The 17,756-nt window shown below is 37.3% G+C and overlaps 1 protein-coding gene across 3 annotated transcripts in view; it reads right to left on the reverse strand.

The window, feature by feature from the left end:
* Window positions 1-17,756, reverse strand: part of chd5 (chromodomain helicase DNA binding protein 5) — a 147,184-nt gene that overhangs the window by 57,632 nt on the left and 71,796 nt on the right. For all 3 annotated transcript variants that reach the window (XM_031905733.1, XM_031905732.1, XM_031905734.1), the window contains exons 8-16: window positions 17,508-17,674; window positions 16,282-16,509; window positions 13,820-14,017; window positions 13,364-13,575; window positions 6,735-6,866; window positions 5,545-5,644; window positions 4,426-4,617; window positions 2,534-2,734; window positions 242-379 (exon numbers count right to left, since the gene is read on the reverse strand). In XM_031905733.1, the coding sequence (XP_031761593.1) occupies window positions 242-379; window positions 2,534-2,734; window positions 4,426-4,617; window positions 5,545-5,644; window positions 6,735-6,866; window positions 13,364-13,575; window positions 13,820-14,017; window positions 16,282-16,509; window positions 17,508-17,674 (1,568 nt within the window). The remainder of the gene's footprint in view (window positions 1-241; window positions 380-2,533; window positions 2,735-4,425; window positions 4,618-5,544; window positions 5,645-6,734; window positions 6,867-13,363; window positions 13,576-13,819; window positions 14,018-16,281; window positions 16,510-17,507; window positions 17,675-17,756) is intronic.

The following is a 17,756-nucleotide window of genomic DNA, read 5'->3' on the forward strand; positions in this document are numbered from 1 at the left end:
GTAACAACCCAGAACATCTTGCTTCTACAAACCATAAAACCAGTCTCTTGTTACAATAACCTCAGTATGCTCAACAGATAGAACAAAAACAAAAGTGATGGATTTATTTTCAGAAGACTTACCAATGTCACTGAATGTTATGAAGCGTTAACATAGTTTTACATGCTATAAAGGAACCGTGAAGGAAAAATATGAATTGCCAAGCTTTGCTTTATATTGGATAGGCTTACAAAATACTTACTTTCGATTGGTTGTTTTTCAGCCGGTGTGCCTCATCCACTACAAGGCATGCCCACTCAATAGAACCCAAGATGGCATGATCAATTGTGATTAGCTCATAAGATGTAAGCAGCACATGAAATTTTATCTGGGCTTCTTTCTAAATTAATATGACCAACAAAAAACAAACAGAGCAGATAACAAGGCAATTAAAGTATCAGCTTAAACATAGAAGCATATGGCAAATAATTACATTGGTAAGCCAATGATTGCATTAACCCCTCACCGCAGTATTTTTATGCTGCCATTTTTTATGGCTCAGAAGGTAGAAAAAGAATACTGAATGGAGTTTTCTCTTATATGTCTTTATTTAACACAATTTCCTTGACAGCCACATAACTAATCTGTTCCATTTAGTCCTAATCATTATTCTGATACATTTTGATACATGGATTTTTTGAAGGTATGAGAGATAAAATGATGGCGAGAGAAATTAGGACTCATTTACAAAAATGGATGCAATGCATTTCAATGAATGAATCGTGCACAGTGCAAATGAAGACTCATGAGTGATGGTGTATATTTGTATGCAGAAACTGATAGCTGTACTTTATTCCTTAACTGTACAGGGCAGATTTATGAAAATGTGAAAAACAGATTTTGATCTGATCTGTTTGATCACCACCTTCTATTCATTCCTATGGGATTTTTAGAAGCGTATTTATCAATGGGTGAAAGTTAGAACTCACTAATTGATAAATATGCTTCTTAAAATCCCATAGGAATGAATAGAACATTTTTTTGAGTTTTTATGTATTAAGCTCTAAACTCACATTTTGATAAATCTGCCCCTATAATTTGCTGTACAGAAAATATCTATGTATAAGTACATTGAAAACAAAACTATATGGGACTGCAGTCATTTTTCCAGTTTGTATTAGAGCTGGGTGGTATGACCAAAAATTTATATCACGGTATTTTTCAAAATTATATCAGTGTCACGGTATTTGACGGTATTTTTTTTTCCATGCATGATCTTGAGCAGGCAGCAGACAGAATCGTAGTCGGAGGCAGGCAAAAGGGTCTTGGGCAGGCAGCAAGCAGAAAACGTAGTCGGAGGCAGGCAAGAAGGGTCTTGGGCAGGCAGCAGGCAAAAACGAAAATCAGAGTCAGGCAAGCGATCGGCAACAGAAAGTCGTAAGGTAAATCAGGCAGGCTTAGTTTCCCAGGCAAGGACGCAGACAACATAGCACAGGAGGAGGCGTTTGATAGTGTTAAATACCCCCCATGCATGCGGAGAACCGGCGCCGTCAGCGTGTCGCGGACATGCACGCTTTGACATGTACGTGCGCTTTGACGCACGCACACCTGGACGCGCGTGCGCAATGTACTGCGGACAACAGGACGCGCGCGCGCACGCAAGGAGGCGCGCGAGACCGGCCCGCACGGGTGAGTACCCTGACACACCGGTATTGGGGTATATGCAAAATGAATATAATTTTATAAAAAAAACACCGGTATTCGGTAATAAAAGGTATACCGCCCAGCACTAGTTTGTATATTGGAAAATCCAATTTTAAAACACATTTGACACGAATAGAAGGCTGAGTGTAGGATAACATGTTTTAAAACTGCTCCCTATGTAACACAATTCTCTTGTGTATGTAATATAAGCTACACAGACTCTCATAAACTTAACAAATGTGAAAAAGTAAAGTACACATGCTCCATATCCTAACATCTATGAACACAAAACCACAGCAGCAGTGAATGTACCACATCATACCATCATGGCCCTACACTAAGCTCCCTCTGTATTTGCAAGAAAAAGGGGCCCAACGTTTCAGGGGGTTTTACCTCCCTTCAATCAGGTAAAAACACCTCGAAATGTTGTACTCTTCTGGGATGTGACAATAAAGACTATCACAGCATTACTTTGTTGGTGTGTGCTGGGCCCCTTTTTCTCACAGTGACTGCGATGTGACGTAGCCAAACGTTTGGGAGTCACGACACAACTACTAAAATCAAGAATTTGAATTGTAGGTGAGCTTCTCAATTCTCTTTTACTAATCATTCTACCTGTGTACTTGCATGGAAAAATATTAGCAGGCACTCTGATTCCCAACGAAAACAGTATCAAGCAGCAACAGTCATATTAAAGTTTAAAAAAGTGTACAAATTTTATTTAATCCATATATAAAAAAAGAAAACAAAAGCCTTACGCGTTTCGTACCAGTAGGGTACTTAATCATAGGCTCCTTGCCCACATTTACCTCTGTACTTGCGCACATTTACTTCCCATGATTCTGCTTACCTTCATACGAAACACCTTCTTTCCACTTTTTATGGCGTTGTCTTCAAAAGAAAACTCATTTTCTCTTATGACTGCTCGACTGTCTTTATCTCCAGTGTATGTTACAACATAAAACTCCGGTGCCCACATCTCAAATTCCCGTTCCCAGTTGATGATAGTAGACAATGGCGCACTGACCAAATATGGACCTTTGGAATGACCCTGGTTAGAGGAAAAAAAGAGCTGGTTTACCAGGTAATGTAAATTAACAAGCCTGAAGCTTTTCAGTGCAAAGAAAAGCCTCAGGAATAATACTGATAATTACAATTCTGTACTATAATAATTTTCTTTTTTATCATGCTATATAAATGTTACAAGTCACAAACAAGCAAAAACGTGTTAACATCACTGTGTTAAACGGTGACCAATAGTTTTCATAGAGACATCAAAGGGTTATTTTGAATTAACCAGAGAGGTTATATTGTATGGACAAGAATATGGGGGCACTCAGTTCTAACTATATAACGTTCCAAACATTAAACTAAAAAATGGAAGCAAACCAATTTAAGCAGATCAGCTGCGCATTTTGCCTCAAAGGAGTAAAAATAATTCTCTACCTGTCCAATAAATCTTAACTGCATAGTTCTCAGTGTTCTCATTACCAGCACAGTCTTATGAACATTTTGCACTGGGCTTTCATATATTTGTATACCTCTAAAAGAAATATATGTCTCAATATCCCTGTAAATTAGATCATCTAGTGCTGTAAATAAAGAAGAAGGAAAGGCATTTTAGCATTTTATTGCCAATAGATTAGTCATAATAGTGCAAGTTAGAATACTATATTTATTCTGCTTTACCATACCTTAGTAAACAGCCATTGAAGAAGCTGCCATTTTAGCTTGGTCTCAGTAACTGCTGCAGCCTTAGCTGCTGGCAGCTCAGATTACAGCACAGTTTGGAGGGGGAGAGAGGAGAGATGGGAGGGGGGAGAGGAGCAAACTGAGCAGACTCATGCCTTGCCCTGAAGGATTTTTCTGAGAGCAGGACGTTTGACACAGAAGATCATGAATAGAGAATAGAAGGAAAGAAATGTGGTATTTCTTTTCACTAAGGACTAAGGAGCAGCAGTTATGTAAGTGTTTATGCCTGTATTTACATACACATTTACAGACCTTTTTGATAAAGTTTACTCAGCTTTTACATTTCCTTTTTCTTTAAGATACTTTCTCTGAACCTTATTCAGTTCTTCTAAGCAATTTTCAATACTTTTTCAACAACTGCACTAAAAGTAGAGTACTGATTCATATTCTGGGTAGGGGGGTAGCTGACACAGATAATTATATTTTTCTAGTTACAATCAATATAAAAGAATGAACGCTGACTATTAAAAATATGTGCTGTACATGGAAATAGCTTTATATATTTTACATTAGACAAGCAATTTCTTCCTGACATACTCTAGAAATCCTGCAGTGGCCTCAACTCAGACTTAAACATAGCATAGAAAAAGGAATATTGACAAGCTCCTGTATTTGGAAACAATGTGTTGATAAATTAAGTCTAGTGCCACACTAGGTGGATTCTCAGCCTGGGCATAAACAGAGGCTTAGAATCTTTCCCTAAGGTCCTAACTGTTTTCTGATATGCTTGAACCTAGGGCCACTGCGTCAGCCCAAGTGCAGGCACACAGAGCGAATTTGCTGTAAAAATGCACACCCAAGTGTTTCTGAAATAAAAGGAGCCAAATCCACAATGCACAACACTGGGTGCTGAAAATGCTTAATAGTAACCCACAGCTTGTAAACAGGGAATCAATAAATTACTCTTGCTAACTGATTGCTATATATTAGACCAGTAGCAAACCTTACACCTTTTATTACATTTTCCCATTAGAAATACTTGTAACATACCTCTTTGTAAAGAGAATAGAGGAAAACAATTGTTTGGACAGTCTTGCCAAGACCCATTTCGTCTGCAAGAATAGTATCGGTTCCTTGTGCCCAGGAAAACCTTAACCAGTTTAATCCTTCTAATTGGTAAGGGTGTAACGTTCCTCCTGTGGAATCTATGTACCAAGGCTGTTTATCAAATTTTACAGTTGGCTGCATGAGAGATACAAGATGTGGAAAATGCCATTATTTCAACCACGTACAAATAGTGTATAAGGGAGAGCAAATATATGGAGAAATACACCTGACCCTCTGTATAGGTAATGAAAATACATATAGTGTATTTGCTCTATGCACATTTAGATACTAGAAGTGTGACTAGCATTTCAACTGGCTATTATATATACATAATGCAAGCGACACCTATCCCGCTAAAATTCCTTCCCCCAGCAGAGGTGTGAGCTAACAGAGTAATTTAGTGTGCATGCAACTCCCCACTCGCTCATTATGCACATGTGTGTGACATACGACCATTGAATACGACTCACCTGCCTATATCACATGCATGTGCAAAATGAGCGCTTATTATTATGAGCGCTTCTTATGTGCATGCAAGTGCCACAATATGGCTGCCCTAACCGGGAGCTCCTGTTATTCAAAAAGGGATCCTCTTCTAAGTCTGAACACTATAGGCCTGTTAGTCTGACATCAGTGGTAGGAAAGCTTTTGGAAGAAGTAATAAGTGATAGGATACTTGAATACATTTCAAATCACAATACTATGAGTTGTTTGTGCCAGCATGGTTTTATGCATAACAGGTCTTGCCAGACTACTTTAATTGCCTTTTATGAGGAGGTGAGCAGGAACCTCAATGCTGGAATGACAGTGGATGTCCTTTACTTGGACTTTGCCAAAGCACTTGATACAGTAACGCACAGAAAGTTAATGATAAAAGTGAGGGCTAGTGGCCTGGAACATATTATTTGAACTTGGATAGAGAACCCATAACTGGAAAGTCTCAGGTCTCAGACATTCCAGATAACATATCCTATACACTGTAAATATGGCACTGAGTACATATATAATGACTGTGTAAGTATTTTTACTTGGTCATCAACTGTGACTAATAAATGTACCTACATCAACTATTGGGGCTAAAGGAGGTTTTTCCAGTTTCTCATCTTTTGTTTTCTTGTTCTTAAATCGAAGAGGTCTTGCATCTTCGCCAAGCATTAACTCCCTAAAGACACAGATTTAGTATGAAAAACACTTACTTTTTTACATTTAGACAAAATTGCTGTATCTGTCACATAAATGTACATAAACCTTTCAAACAACTGATACAATAAATGGCATGATTGAAGAAACAGATGTCTGGCGTACAGGCATTTGTGCTATTATCATCATCTAATCAAAAGAAAGACCAGTTTTGTTAATGTTGTTCGGGTACCAAATATGTGGTGCAGATTCCTCCAAAATAAAAGGAATCATCTTAGTGCCTATAAAAATTTTAAGCATTTTCAGTATAGCTGCAGCCTTGGTCTTTGTGACACATACGGGATAACTTCAAATTAAGTTTTATCCCATTCCTTCAATAAACATCAGTGTCATGGTCCTAGTATATATTAATTGCAAAAAAATAAAAGAAAGTAATATACAATGTAAAAAATATTTATGAAATTTATAAAAATCTAAAATTACTTACAGCAAGTGCAAACTCATTTTATGTAAGAAGTTATTTCTAAATGCGAGTGCAGTGGGCAACACTGGTGTAACTAACAAGCAGCAAACCCCGGGGCAGAACGGGCCCGGAAGCAGAGGCTGCCTTCATCTCCCCACCGAATGCTAGGAAGCACGCTGGGGAAGGGAAGCGCTCCTGGATCACATGTAGGGACCTGGCAAAATATATCTGCAGACAGCCCGGCTACCTATAGTGGCCTAAATGCAATTCTGAGCACAACAGCACAGATGTGGTTGCGCAGTAATGCAAATCATACATAATTGCGCTGTAATTTCCAGCATTTGGTGGAAACCCTGGAGCTACATCCTGGTTTGGAGATGGTAATAGCTCCAGGGTTTTCCTGCATCAATAAGTGTGTAATTCAGAACAGAAGGCAGGATGAAGGCAGCAACCCAGAGCCACACTGCACTTGCAGCCGGAAATGACCCCTATAATTTGTTTTACATTCAGTTTCTGGGCAACACACAGTACGCCCAGTTTGCTTACCATGCTCTTGCTCAAGTAGACTTAATCAGGTGTCTGTTTAACACCTCACAGTGTCTACTTGAAACACTTTTTTAGGGAAGTTCAGCCAAATGCAGTGCAATACCTGTGGTCCCAGTAAGCCTGCTTCATATTCTCATAATCTGGAATGTCTATAATGTCGATTTCCCATGTGCACTGATCATAAGGCAGGTCCTTCCACTTGATCAGATAATGAACATCTCCCTTCTTATCAAAACTAAACAAAAAAAACAAGACCAGAGAAAGAATCTTATTTAGTTACATTACAGTCATGTGCACTGCTGTGTCTGAGTACAGCTTTATAAAACACATTCTGCAGTTAGAATGCATTGTAGATACATATTTGTCTTTAACTGAATGTCCACTCAAAAGTCAGGCTATAAAAAAAATCTAAGGAGCAACGTGACAATATATTGGAGATTATACAATATTTAGATTTTGTCTTGTAACTTCTCTTAAGAGCTGTGACATAACAGTACTAAATAAGCATAATGTCAGGCTGGTGAGCTACCATTATAAAAATATAAAGTGACACTTTAGCATTTCATTATCTCTGTCACATCCTCCATCCTAATATCCCACATGTCATTGCTTTATAATGCTAATTTATGAGTGCTAATTTCATAATTTTAATGTATAGGGAAAATATTCTGGAATAATTAGGAAAAGTTTTTACACCAGTTGATTTTGACTAATTACACTTGCAATGAAGTAATTATGACATATTTATTATGCTGTGTAAAAAAATGGTGAGAAAATTTGCCACACATCGCCAGGCTGAGCCACGTAAAAACCAGCATAAAATCTGCGTAATTTTTATCTGCACTTTTTCTTCCACTACCTCTGCATTGAATAATGGTAAGTAAGCTGACCCTGTCAGGGTTGGAGACATTACCATTATTATCAATGCAAAGTTATTTTCCAGAGTTTTCAGTCCCACCTGGAAATCTTGAGGGCAGAAAAATTCTCAGTGTTTAATTACAATAAAAAATAAATTGCACAAAAACATTTCCTTTTCAGGCAACATAGAAGTAAAGTTGGAACACACCATAACACGAATTTGGCATTGGCAGGCTTTTCATTGAATTGCATATACTAATAAAATATCCTTAATAAAAGGTCCCTATAAATGTCTCTTGCTTGTACCTATCCATAAAATTTAGACTTACTGGAAATGAGGTTAAGGTCATCTTTAAAGGACCATTACAGTTTATTCAATAACAGGTCTCACAGCTAGGAACATCCTTTAAAAGGTATTACCAAATTATAGACAACCAGTTTATGTCATAACAGCAAATTTATGGACAGCAAAATATGTTACTCTAGCTCAGTCACTGTTGCTCACCCAAACCCAATAGTGCCATTACATAAGCAATGTAAAAATAACCCCCTTACGATACAGCACACAGGGTTAATAAGTTTGAGAAATCACTGAGTGTGCACAACAGGAAGCCGAGCCAAATACTGCATTACGAGATGAAATGATCTCATACATTCTGTTATACTACTTTTAAATGGGCCATCATAAATCAACTGGCTATATCAAAGGAAAACAAGGCATAAATAAACTTTACTTTTATTGTAATTAAAAAAGCACTGAAAATCTAGCACTGTAATTATATTATTTAGATGTTTTATACTTAACTTTCAAATCGTAAGGCAAATTGCAAGGACACAAAACTATGCAACATACTTACTGTAAAAAACAGATGTAGCTCTATTATTTATTAAAGGCCTGCCTTAACTATAGCAGCAATAAAATGTGCATGCAGATTCTTTCTATTTTAAGATTTAATTAAAATGGATATGAATAACTGTACTGAAGAAAAAGAAAGAAGAGAAATCTCAGCAAAGCACCATATTCAGCATCAACCCAACAATGCATACAAATAGGAATTCCAAGTCTACATACAGGTATAGGACCCATTACCCAGAATACTCAGCACCAAGGGTATTCCAGATAAGGGGTCTTTCTGTAATTTGGATCTCCATACCTTAAGTCTGCTAAAAAATCAATAAAACATTAATGAACCCCAAAAGGATTGTTTTGTATCCAATAAGGATTAATTATATCTTAGTTGGGTTCGATCAATTACAAGGTACTGTTTAATTATTACAGAGAAAAAGGAAATCAGTTTTAAAATTCTGAATTATTTGATTAAAATAAAGTCTATGGGAGAGGGGCTTTCCGTAATTCGGAGCTTTCTGGATAACGAGTTTCCAGATAAGGGGTCCCATACCTGTATCAGTAAAGCTCACCGATATAAAAACGTTGGGTTTGGGTGTCAAGGAGAACAGAACACTGTAGAAACTAAATTGCAGTTTTTAAAAACTCTAAGACACAGACCAAGTATAAAAAAATAAAATGCCTACAGAAAGGCCTAACACAATACATGCCTACATGGAACTTAACTATAGGTTAAGAGCCTATGATTAATTGCCATGAAGGCACAAAAAGCAGTAGGCCTTTCTGTAGACAGGTTATTTTTTTGTACTTGGCCTGTACCTTGGAGTTTCTGAGATTGCAAGAGCAGCATTGTTCACATGGGGTTCTGCTCCTGCTAAGGGCCTATAATGAAGTGCCATGTAGGCACGAAAGGCATTAGGCCTTTCAGTAGACATGTTATTTTTGTATTCTTGGCCTGTACATTGGAGTTTTTGAGAGTGCAAGTCCAGTATTGTTTCTATAGTGTTCTGCTCCCACTAAGAGCCTACAATAAGATGCCATATAGGCATGAAACATGTTAGACCTTTCTAAATACGTGTTATTTTTTTATACTTGGCCTGTACGTTGGAGTTGTTGAGAGTGGTAAGTCCAGCATTGTTTTTAAGGTGTTTTTCTTCCACTAAGAGCCTTAAGTGCTGTGTTGGTATGAAATGTATTAGACGTTTTTTGACATCTGTATACTTGGCCTGTACTTCGGAGTTTTCGAGGGTGAAAGGCCAACGCTCTTTCTATACCTAGTTGTTCATAACAACTTCTTCCACCACTAGGTCCCAGCTCATATGACTTGAACACTTGTATGGTCCATAAAACACAATTTGCTCAGGACAGTCGGCAAACTGACCAGTAGATAGTCCTGCTGTTGTTTAATTTTCATTACATTAGTAGTGTAAAAATGGTTAATATCTTGAAAACTAGAAAAAAAGAATTCATATAAATTCAGCTCTGAGCAATTTTACATTGGCTTGTTTTGAGGGTTTACATTTATGAATGTTTCCAAGGCATTCTAACCAACTAAGCAGTGACTTTGTGGCATCAGGGCCGCTGCTGGCCAAATGGGTGCCCTAAGCAGAAATTTACTTTTGTGCCCCCTCCCCCAAATATTACGGAAGTAAAAATAAAAAAAATAAAAAAACACCTACTATAGGGGCCCCACACACAGTGCCCCCAATATCCCCCATAGACAATGCCCCCATAGACAATGCCCCCATAGTAAGTGCCCCCAATAGCCTGCCATAAACAATGCCCCCATAGTAAGTGCCCCCAATAGCCCCCATAGATTGATTGAACTATCCGGGACAGCGGGATGCGCTATAAAACTGGCGGGGGGGGTATGTTATAATATATAAAAATGATTTTTTGAGCAGCTGGGATGGTGCCCCCCTGGGAGTTGGTGCCCTATGCAGACTGAGTACTCTGCTTATAGGGAGCAGCGGCCCTGTGTGGCATAAGCAACTAAATGTATTGTACTTCAGAAAGGTTCTGTATTTCAGAAAACAGCTTGGTATTGAACAAAGAAGGAAGCAGCGAAGGGATAAACAAGGAGTAGCCAGGGGAACAAGGGAAACAGAAAGTTGAGAAGACAGAACTTTGGGAATGGTAGACCTTGAAAAAAGGTTAATTAGTATAAAATAATGAATGACAAAGTTGACAAAAGTGTTGCACAACCTCTGAGCTCCAAATTACACATAAAGTCTAAGCTTTCAGATATCTGAAGAATAAATGGTCAGGTAAGTTTCATTCTGCTGCTGAACATTGTGTACCTATATTTAGATTTTTTTCTTCTGATGTGTTCCCACAATGGACTGATACAGATAAAATTACGGTGTTGCAAATACTTAATTGATGTCTTGGCACTTTGATTTTGATAATGGGCATAATATCTCTCCAATTACAGTACTTAATATAAGAAACAAAGCAAAAACATTTTCTTATATTACTCAGCTCGTACTAGTCACAACATCAATTTACTGGAAATGGGAGTTGCTATGGAAATTACGGCTCAAGTAAAACCCTGCAGCAGGTTCTTTAGAACAACCAAAAATAAGCTGGTATGTATTTCTATTCCACAGACACATCAAACTATAAAGTATAAATATGTAGCACCTATCTTTAGATTATTAGACATAATAATTAGACAACAACATAAATGCAAAGAATCTGGTCTAGAATTCTTTATCTACAACTAAGCCATGACGCACAGCCTCCGTAAGGAAAGCATTCGTTACATACATGCGTTACATAATGCACACATGGAATTTAATATAAGATTAAATCTCTGTTTAGTAATCAACATAACAAAATGGTAATTTGAAAACTCCATTACATTAAGTGCTAACCAAGTTAAGTGATCAAATACCAACTGCGCTCACAGTCTCACAAGGGCATATACTTTGGATATTGGAGGGATACTGATGGCACATACTAAAGAAATGTGGATAAAGAAAAACTCACCAGCACACCCAGGCTCCTCCAAAAAAACTTTCACCTGGTACACAGTATCAAGAGGGAACGGCACCCTCCAATCCGAATTTAAATAACATAGATACTGGCACGATTTGTGCCAGTATCTATGTTGTTTACATACTAAAGAAACCCTGCCACATACATTTTCAGTGCAACTGTTTTCTTGCAATGCTTCACAATTAAACACCCTTTATTTTAAAAAAACATATGCTCAGAAACACTCTTTAAAGGCCATGACAACTCCAAAAATTATTTTTTGCCTAATGAAAGAAGACATAATTCTAAGCAACTTTCCAATATTATTAAAAATGTTAAGTGCTTTGAAAGTTATTTGTAAATGTAGTTGCTATAGAAAGAAACATTTGCAGAACTCCTGGTTGTTACTTTTTAAACAATGTTGCAAAGGTCAGTCTCCTCCATCAAGACAGGTCTGTCAATCTACTGGTTTGTATTACATTGTTTCAAGATTCAGAACCACCAGGGCAGAAAATAGAAAGGACATGCAAACACTGCTTTTAATAGCAGTTATATATACAAATACCTCAACCACCATTACAAAAATGTAATGACTTTATATTGCAAAGTTGCTAAGAGTTTTGGTTTCTTTTATTAGGCAATTTTTTTTTCCTTTTAAAAATATGTCCAGCTCTATATAATTTGATATACCTGTAGTAATCACCAGTGGGATTTTGCACAATTTTGGACTATAGCTATCTGGGAAGCATTAATCTAGAGATGATCTTAGCTCATTAGTTCTTTAGAATAAATGTCTGCTACAGCTGAATGCATTAGCCTTTATTACCTTTACACACACACAAACACAATTCCAGAATCTACCATCTATTAAGTCTCTTTATGTGCTGTGCTGTGCATGCCAACCTCTACTCTTAAGACCAGAGTCTGCTCTTAGAATGTTAATATTTTATTAGTGCTGTGTTTTATTTATATATAGAGTGTCATTGATGTCTAACTCTGTGTTACTGCCAGCCACAGGGCTTGTACAGTTTATTCAACACGCACAAATTTGTCATCTAAGATAAGGATTCTGATAATCTTCATATAGGTATTACGTTTTTACAGTGAATACCCACTCCTATTAAAAATACTAGGAAAAAATCAAACTATTACTCTATACAGCATCTGGGAACTGTAAGCTATAACAGGTTCTGTCTACCTGAGCCAACACTCCACTTCTCACCATTACAACCTATGCACATAACAGCTCCCTTAGTTATGTTGCTCTGTGTATGTATATATATATATATATACAGGTATAGGACCCATTATCCAGAATGCTCGGGACCAAGGGTATTCCGGATAAGGGGTCTTTCCGTAATTTGGATCTCCACACCTTTAGTCTACTAAAAAATCAATTAAACATTAATTAAACTCAATAGGATAGTTTTGCATCCAATAAGGATTATTTATATCTTAGTTGTGATCAATTATAAGGTACTGTTTTATTACTACAGAGAAAAAGAAAAACCGTTTTAAAATTCTGAATTATTTGATTAAAATGGAGTCTATGGGAGACAGGCTTTCCGTAATTCAGAGCTTTCTGGATAATGGGTTTCCGGATAAGGGATCCCATACCTGTATATATATATATATATATATATATATATATATATAAGAACAGAGAGCCGCACACACAGGGACTTAGCAATTAGTGAAAAAAGTTTTAATGAAAAAAATCCAAAGTTTCGAGCACTAACTGTACTCTTCTTCAGGGACAAACCCTGTCCCTGAAGAAGAGTACAGTTAGTGCTCGAAACGTTGAATTTTTTTCATTAAAACTTTTTTCACTAATTGCTAAGTCCCTGTGTGTGTGGCTCTCTGTTCGTGTATTTCCGTATTTTGCCAGCACCCAGGGCATTTGTGCCTCAATAGGGTGTGCTCCACTCTTCTTGTTTTATATATATATATATATATATTACACTTTGTACGGCGCTGCATATCCTTGTGGTGCTTTATAAATAAAGTTATACATACACACACACATTTTGGGCTTTGTGGCCCCCTACCTGTGATTCATTATTCGGTGTATCATCATCCATTCTGGTTTTATGCCATATCTGTAAAACTTTTCTTCCATCTTTGCATACAGCGGGTCTTTGTTTCTCCGTTTTTCACTTTTGCCTTCTTCATCCCCAGACCCATAGTCATATGGAGGTGGGTCATCCATATCATTTTTTCTTTGGTAGTTTCGAAACATGACTGTATGATATAGCTCTAGCTGTAAGGATAAATAATAAAAACAACACATTTAATATGGAGGTGAAAAGGCAACATGTTCCCATGCCTCTCATCCTTAGATTTGCCTCTTGACCATAGGATTTTAATAATGATAGCATTAAGCAGGTCAAGCAATGGCAATCAGATGATTAAAATCAACTGTATTTAAATGGATTTTATTATTCATGATTTAAAAAAGCATTTCTATGATCAATGTTATAACTGGTAGTTTCTTTAAACATCACCTGCAATTCCTTAGCCCAGGAGCAGTGCCAGTAGGACAGCCCTGCCCATTTGACAAAAAATTCTCTTTCTGGAATGCCCTCCACAGGCTTTGGAGGTGGCATAAGGGGATCTATATCGACGGGAAACCCTGATGGAGGGGGAGGTTCTCTCCATACCCAGTGCAGGATTCGTTGAACTTTTCCTTTCAAAGGTGGACACTAAAGATAAAATGAAAACAAATGTTTCAATGCCTTTATCATACATTGAAGTAACATTCACTTGTAATTTATGAAAAAACACACAAAAAAATAAAGGAAAAGTTATAAAAACGTTCATAACTGTTGTTTAATATCTGTAAAACCTTGGTGCAATACCACTGCCACAAACCTCAGTTCCCCTCTAATTGTTCTGCTGCTTCTTTAAGTTTTGTCTTTACATCAATTCAGCATTAATTTTTCTTTTCAACCATTACATACCTCCCAACATTTTGAAAGCGGGACAAAAATAAATGCTGAGCACAGCGCGGACTTTTTTTGACCACGTCCATTTTGCAACCACACCTCCTAAATACCACTCCCATTTGACTAAATTTGGCAGGTTATTGAAAGTTTGGACACATTTCTGTTTAGCTTATTAGTTACAATTGTATCTCAGTGCAGGGGGGATTTTTAACTTTCTGGGCTCTCTGCCAAAAGCCACTTATTTAATTAAAAGCGAGAAACAATGTATCTAAGTGCAGGCTCTCTGCCCAAAAACTACTTTTAATTAAATTTGTATCTTTTTTAGCTTCAATGCAGGAGATCAAAGGGAAATGAGGGACTTTTAAGTAAGAATCCGGGACTGCGGGTTGAGCTGTCAAAAGAGGGACTGTCCCGCGAAAATCGGGACAGTTGGGATGTATGCCATTACATGCATTATGCATTACCATGCTATTTCTAGTGAAATCTCTCTCAACGTTTAGGCTGATGCCACACAAGGCATAGGGCTGAAATTTTCGGCAAGCGGATAAACGCTTGCCGAAAATTCAGCCCTACGCCTCCTACTTGTGCCTGCACCCGAATGAATGGAATACGCTCGGGTGCAGACACATGTAGCCGATATACGCAAGAAAACGCGAGATTTTGAATTCTCTTGCGTTTTCATGCGTATATCGGCTACATGTGCCTGCACCCGAGCATATCCCATTCATTCGGGTGCAGGCACAAGTAGCGCTACGCCGCGTGTGGCATCAGCCTTATCTTTTCCAAGTGAAATCTCTTCTACCTGTTCTTCCTTCTTTCCATGCCACCACCTTTCCCTCACCTTGTTTTACTACCAACTCACCTTTATTCTGCGCCATTTCCAGCCTTTTTACTCACTCACCACTATACTTCCCATAGCTTTGAACTGCTCCTCTCACTGTGTAGTCCCTTCTTTCTCAATGAACAGTGCCCATTTTATCTATATTTATATTAGTGGTAATTAAATTAAGTAATGCCCTTCACAATGTCGTTGCACTTATCCAAGAAAAGTTTATTTGCTAAACATTCAACATGAACCAACATGTATAGTTCAGTAAAAATGGAAAATGTTAAGGATGTGTCTTTGTATGGCTCCAGTTCTGAATAAATAGTTCTTATTAATGTAAATGAGCAGTACCAAAACATTATCAGTCAAAACACTATTACCATAACTGCTATATCATAACAATTGTTATTGCAACTGCAATTCATTTAGTTAGAATGACTAAAAATACACAAATATTGTTATAGTTACTGAGGGCAAACTAACCACACATCTTATCTCATTACCTGCCCTATGGATTTGACACCCTGACATAGCCATGACAGCCATGGCCTCTTGTTTTTTTGTCTGCCTGGCTTTTCAAGCAATGGCAAATATTCTAAGCTCAAGCCATAATTCTAAGATCAACAATTGTCTTCAGATGCAATCCTTATCTTTTAATATAACACAATATACTACCAACATCCTACTTTCTGTTCAGCTCATCAAAGTGTGTATAACTCTTTATCCTACTGATAAAATCAAACCCATAAACTTGAGATTGAATGTTCATCACTGTTTTGCTGTAGATATTCTGTCCCATATACACTGCAACCTGTTAGATGTTATAGCACAGGTTAATATCAGCTTAAAGCTACAGATTTACAACTTTCATCCATTTTATTGCATGTTTTTACAGAAACGTTTGTATATTAGTCTTCACAAATATACAGTTGACTCACTTTCCTTTCCACTTTACTAAACACAGCAAAATAATTCCTAATAACATCAAATGTCCTCATTGTACCTCAAATGTATTTACTATGGCAGACAGTCTGTCTAGATGATATTTTAGGGCAGAGCCCATGCTATCCTTTGCAAAATGCAAGGAAGCATATCTTACAAACCCCATACACATGTGCTATTATTTGCTTCCTTTCACAAATGTCAGAAAAACATAAATGATTCTTTATCCAAAACTGAGTTCATGAGGTCTTACCGTACAACGAGGGCACAGCCATTCACCATTTGGTATTTCAGGCAATGGTGGGTTAAGACAGTGCAAATGATAAGAAGAAGGACAAGTGTCACAGCACAGAAGTTCGCCCCCATCTTTACAAACACGACAAAACTCCATGTGGTCATCTTCCTCTTCTTCCTCTTCTTCTGCCCCATCTTCTTCATCCTCATCATCTTCCTTTGGTTCCCACTGAATGCCTTCTTTTTCCTATTCAAGGGCCAACAGCAATTTACGTCAGTATGTTTTTATGTTTGATTATAATCAACGATATTAATAATAATATCTATCATAAGGATTTATGCTAGCTTTGTTAACACTAAGGGGCCTATTTATTATGCTGTGTAAAAAAACAGGGACAAAATTCGCCATACATCGACAGGCTTTGCCGCATTAAAAAAAGGTGTATTTTTTTATGTGTTTTTTCTTCTGCTGGAACTTATGTAAAATAGTGGCATAAAATCTGGCTTTCAGACAGCAAAATTTGCCTTTTAATTTACACAGCTTTAAAATCCATTTTCTGTATGAATTTGGAAACAGTGAAGGCACTGAGTGATTAGCATTTTTTGCCTTTAGATCTCCCTTTAATAATTCAGAGAACAAGCAAATAAATCCAAAATGAATAATTGTTTGCTTAAAAGGGTAGTTCACCTTTAAATTAACTTTTAGTATGATGCCGAGATTCTGAGATTGTTTGCAACTGGTCTTCAATTTTTTTTTGTGTGTTTTAAGTTATTTAGCTTTTAGTTTGGCATTTTAGCGACTATCTGGTTGCTAGGATCTTATTTTCCCTAGCAATTAAAAACGTTAATTTAGGGGTGAACCACCCCTTTAAATAGAATACTAACTTAATTTATAGTCTGGTGCTTCCTGGAACTAAGTTTGCAGATATAAATCCCACATTTACATTTATTCTATAAATAAGTTAATGAGTTCCTATGTTTTCATTCCTTTTGTTTACTTTTTAAGGTGCCTTAAGACTGCTATGTTCATATCTCTATTTCATCGGGCAGAATGATAGAACAATATTACTGCACTGCAGAATAAGTGGAAAAGGTATGTAGTGCATCATACAAGCAGAAGAAAATCTCAGTAAAACAAAGCAAATAAATCTATAGAAACCTGAAGCTGACAGCAGTAATACCAAGTACCTGTTCTGTACATTCCAAATAATCCCTAATCGTTTCAGAAAAAAAGGAAAGACTTACACAGTGTGGACAGCTCCACTTGCCCTCTGGGGCCTTCTCCAATTCAGGATCCAGGCAGACAAGGTGATAGGCACGGGGGCATGTGTCACATAATATGATTTCCCCTCCCTGCTGACAAACTTCGCAGTAATCCTGATGGTCTGTCTCATAACCGTCACCTTCTTCAACTACAAGATAAATAAAAAACAATATCATGTTCTCATTCCATTTGTAGCTCTATCATCTGCCTTGATTTTAATGCATTAACAC

The sequence above is a fragment of the Xenopus tropicalis genome, chromosome 7 (assembly GCF_000004195.4).
Source record: "Xenopus tropicalis strain Nigerian chromosome 7, UCB_Xtro_10.0, whole genome shotgun sequence".
Taxonomy (NCBI): Eukaryota; Metazoa; Chordata; class Amphibia; order Anura; family Pipidae; genus Xenopus; species Xenopus tropicalis.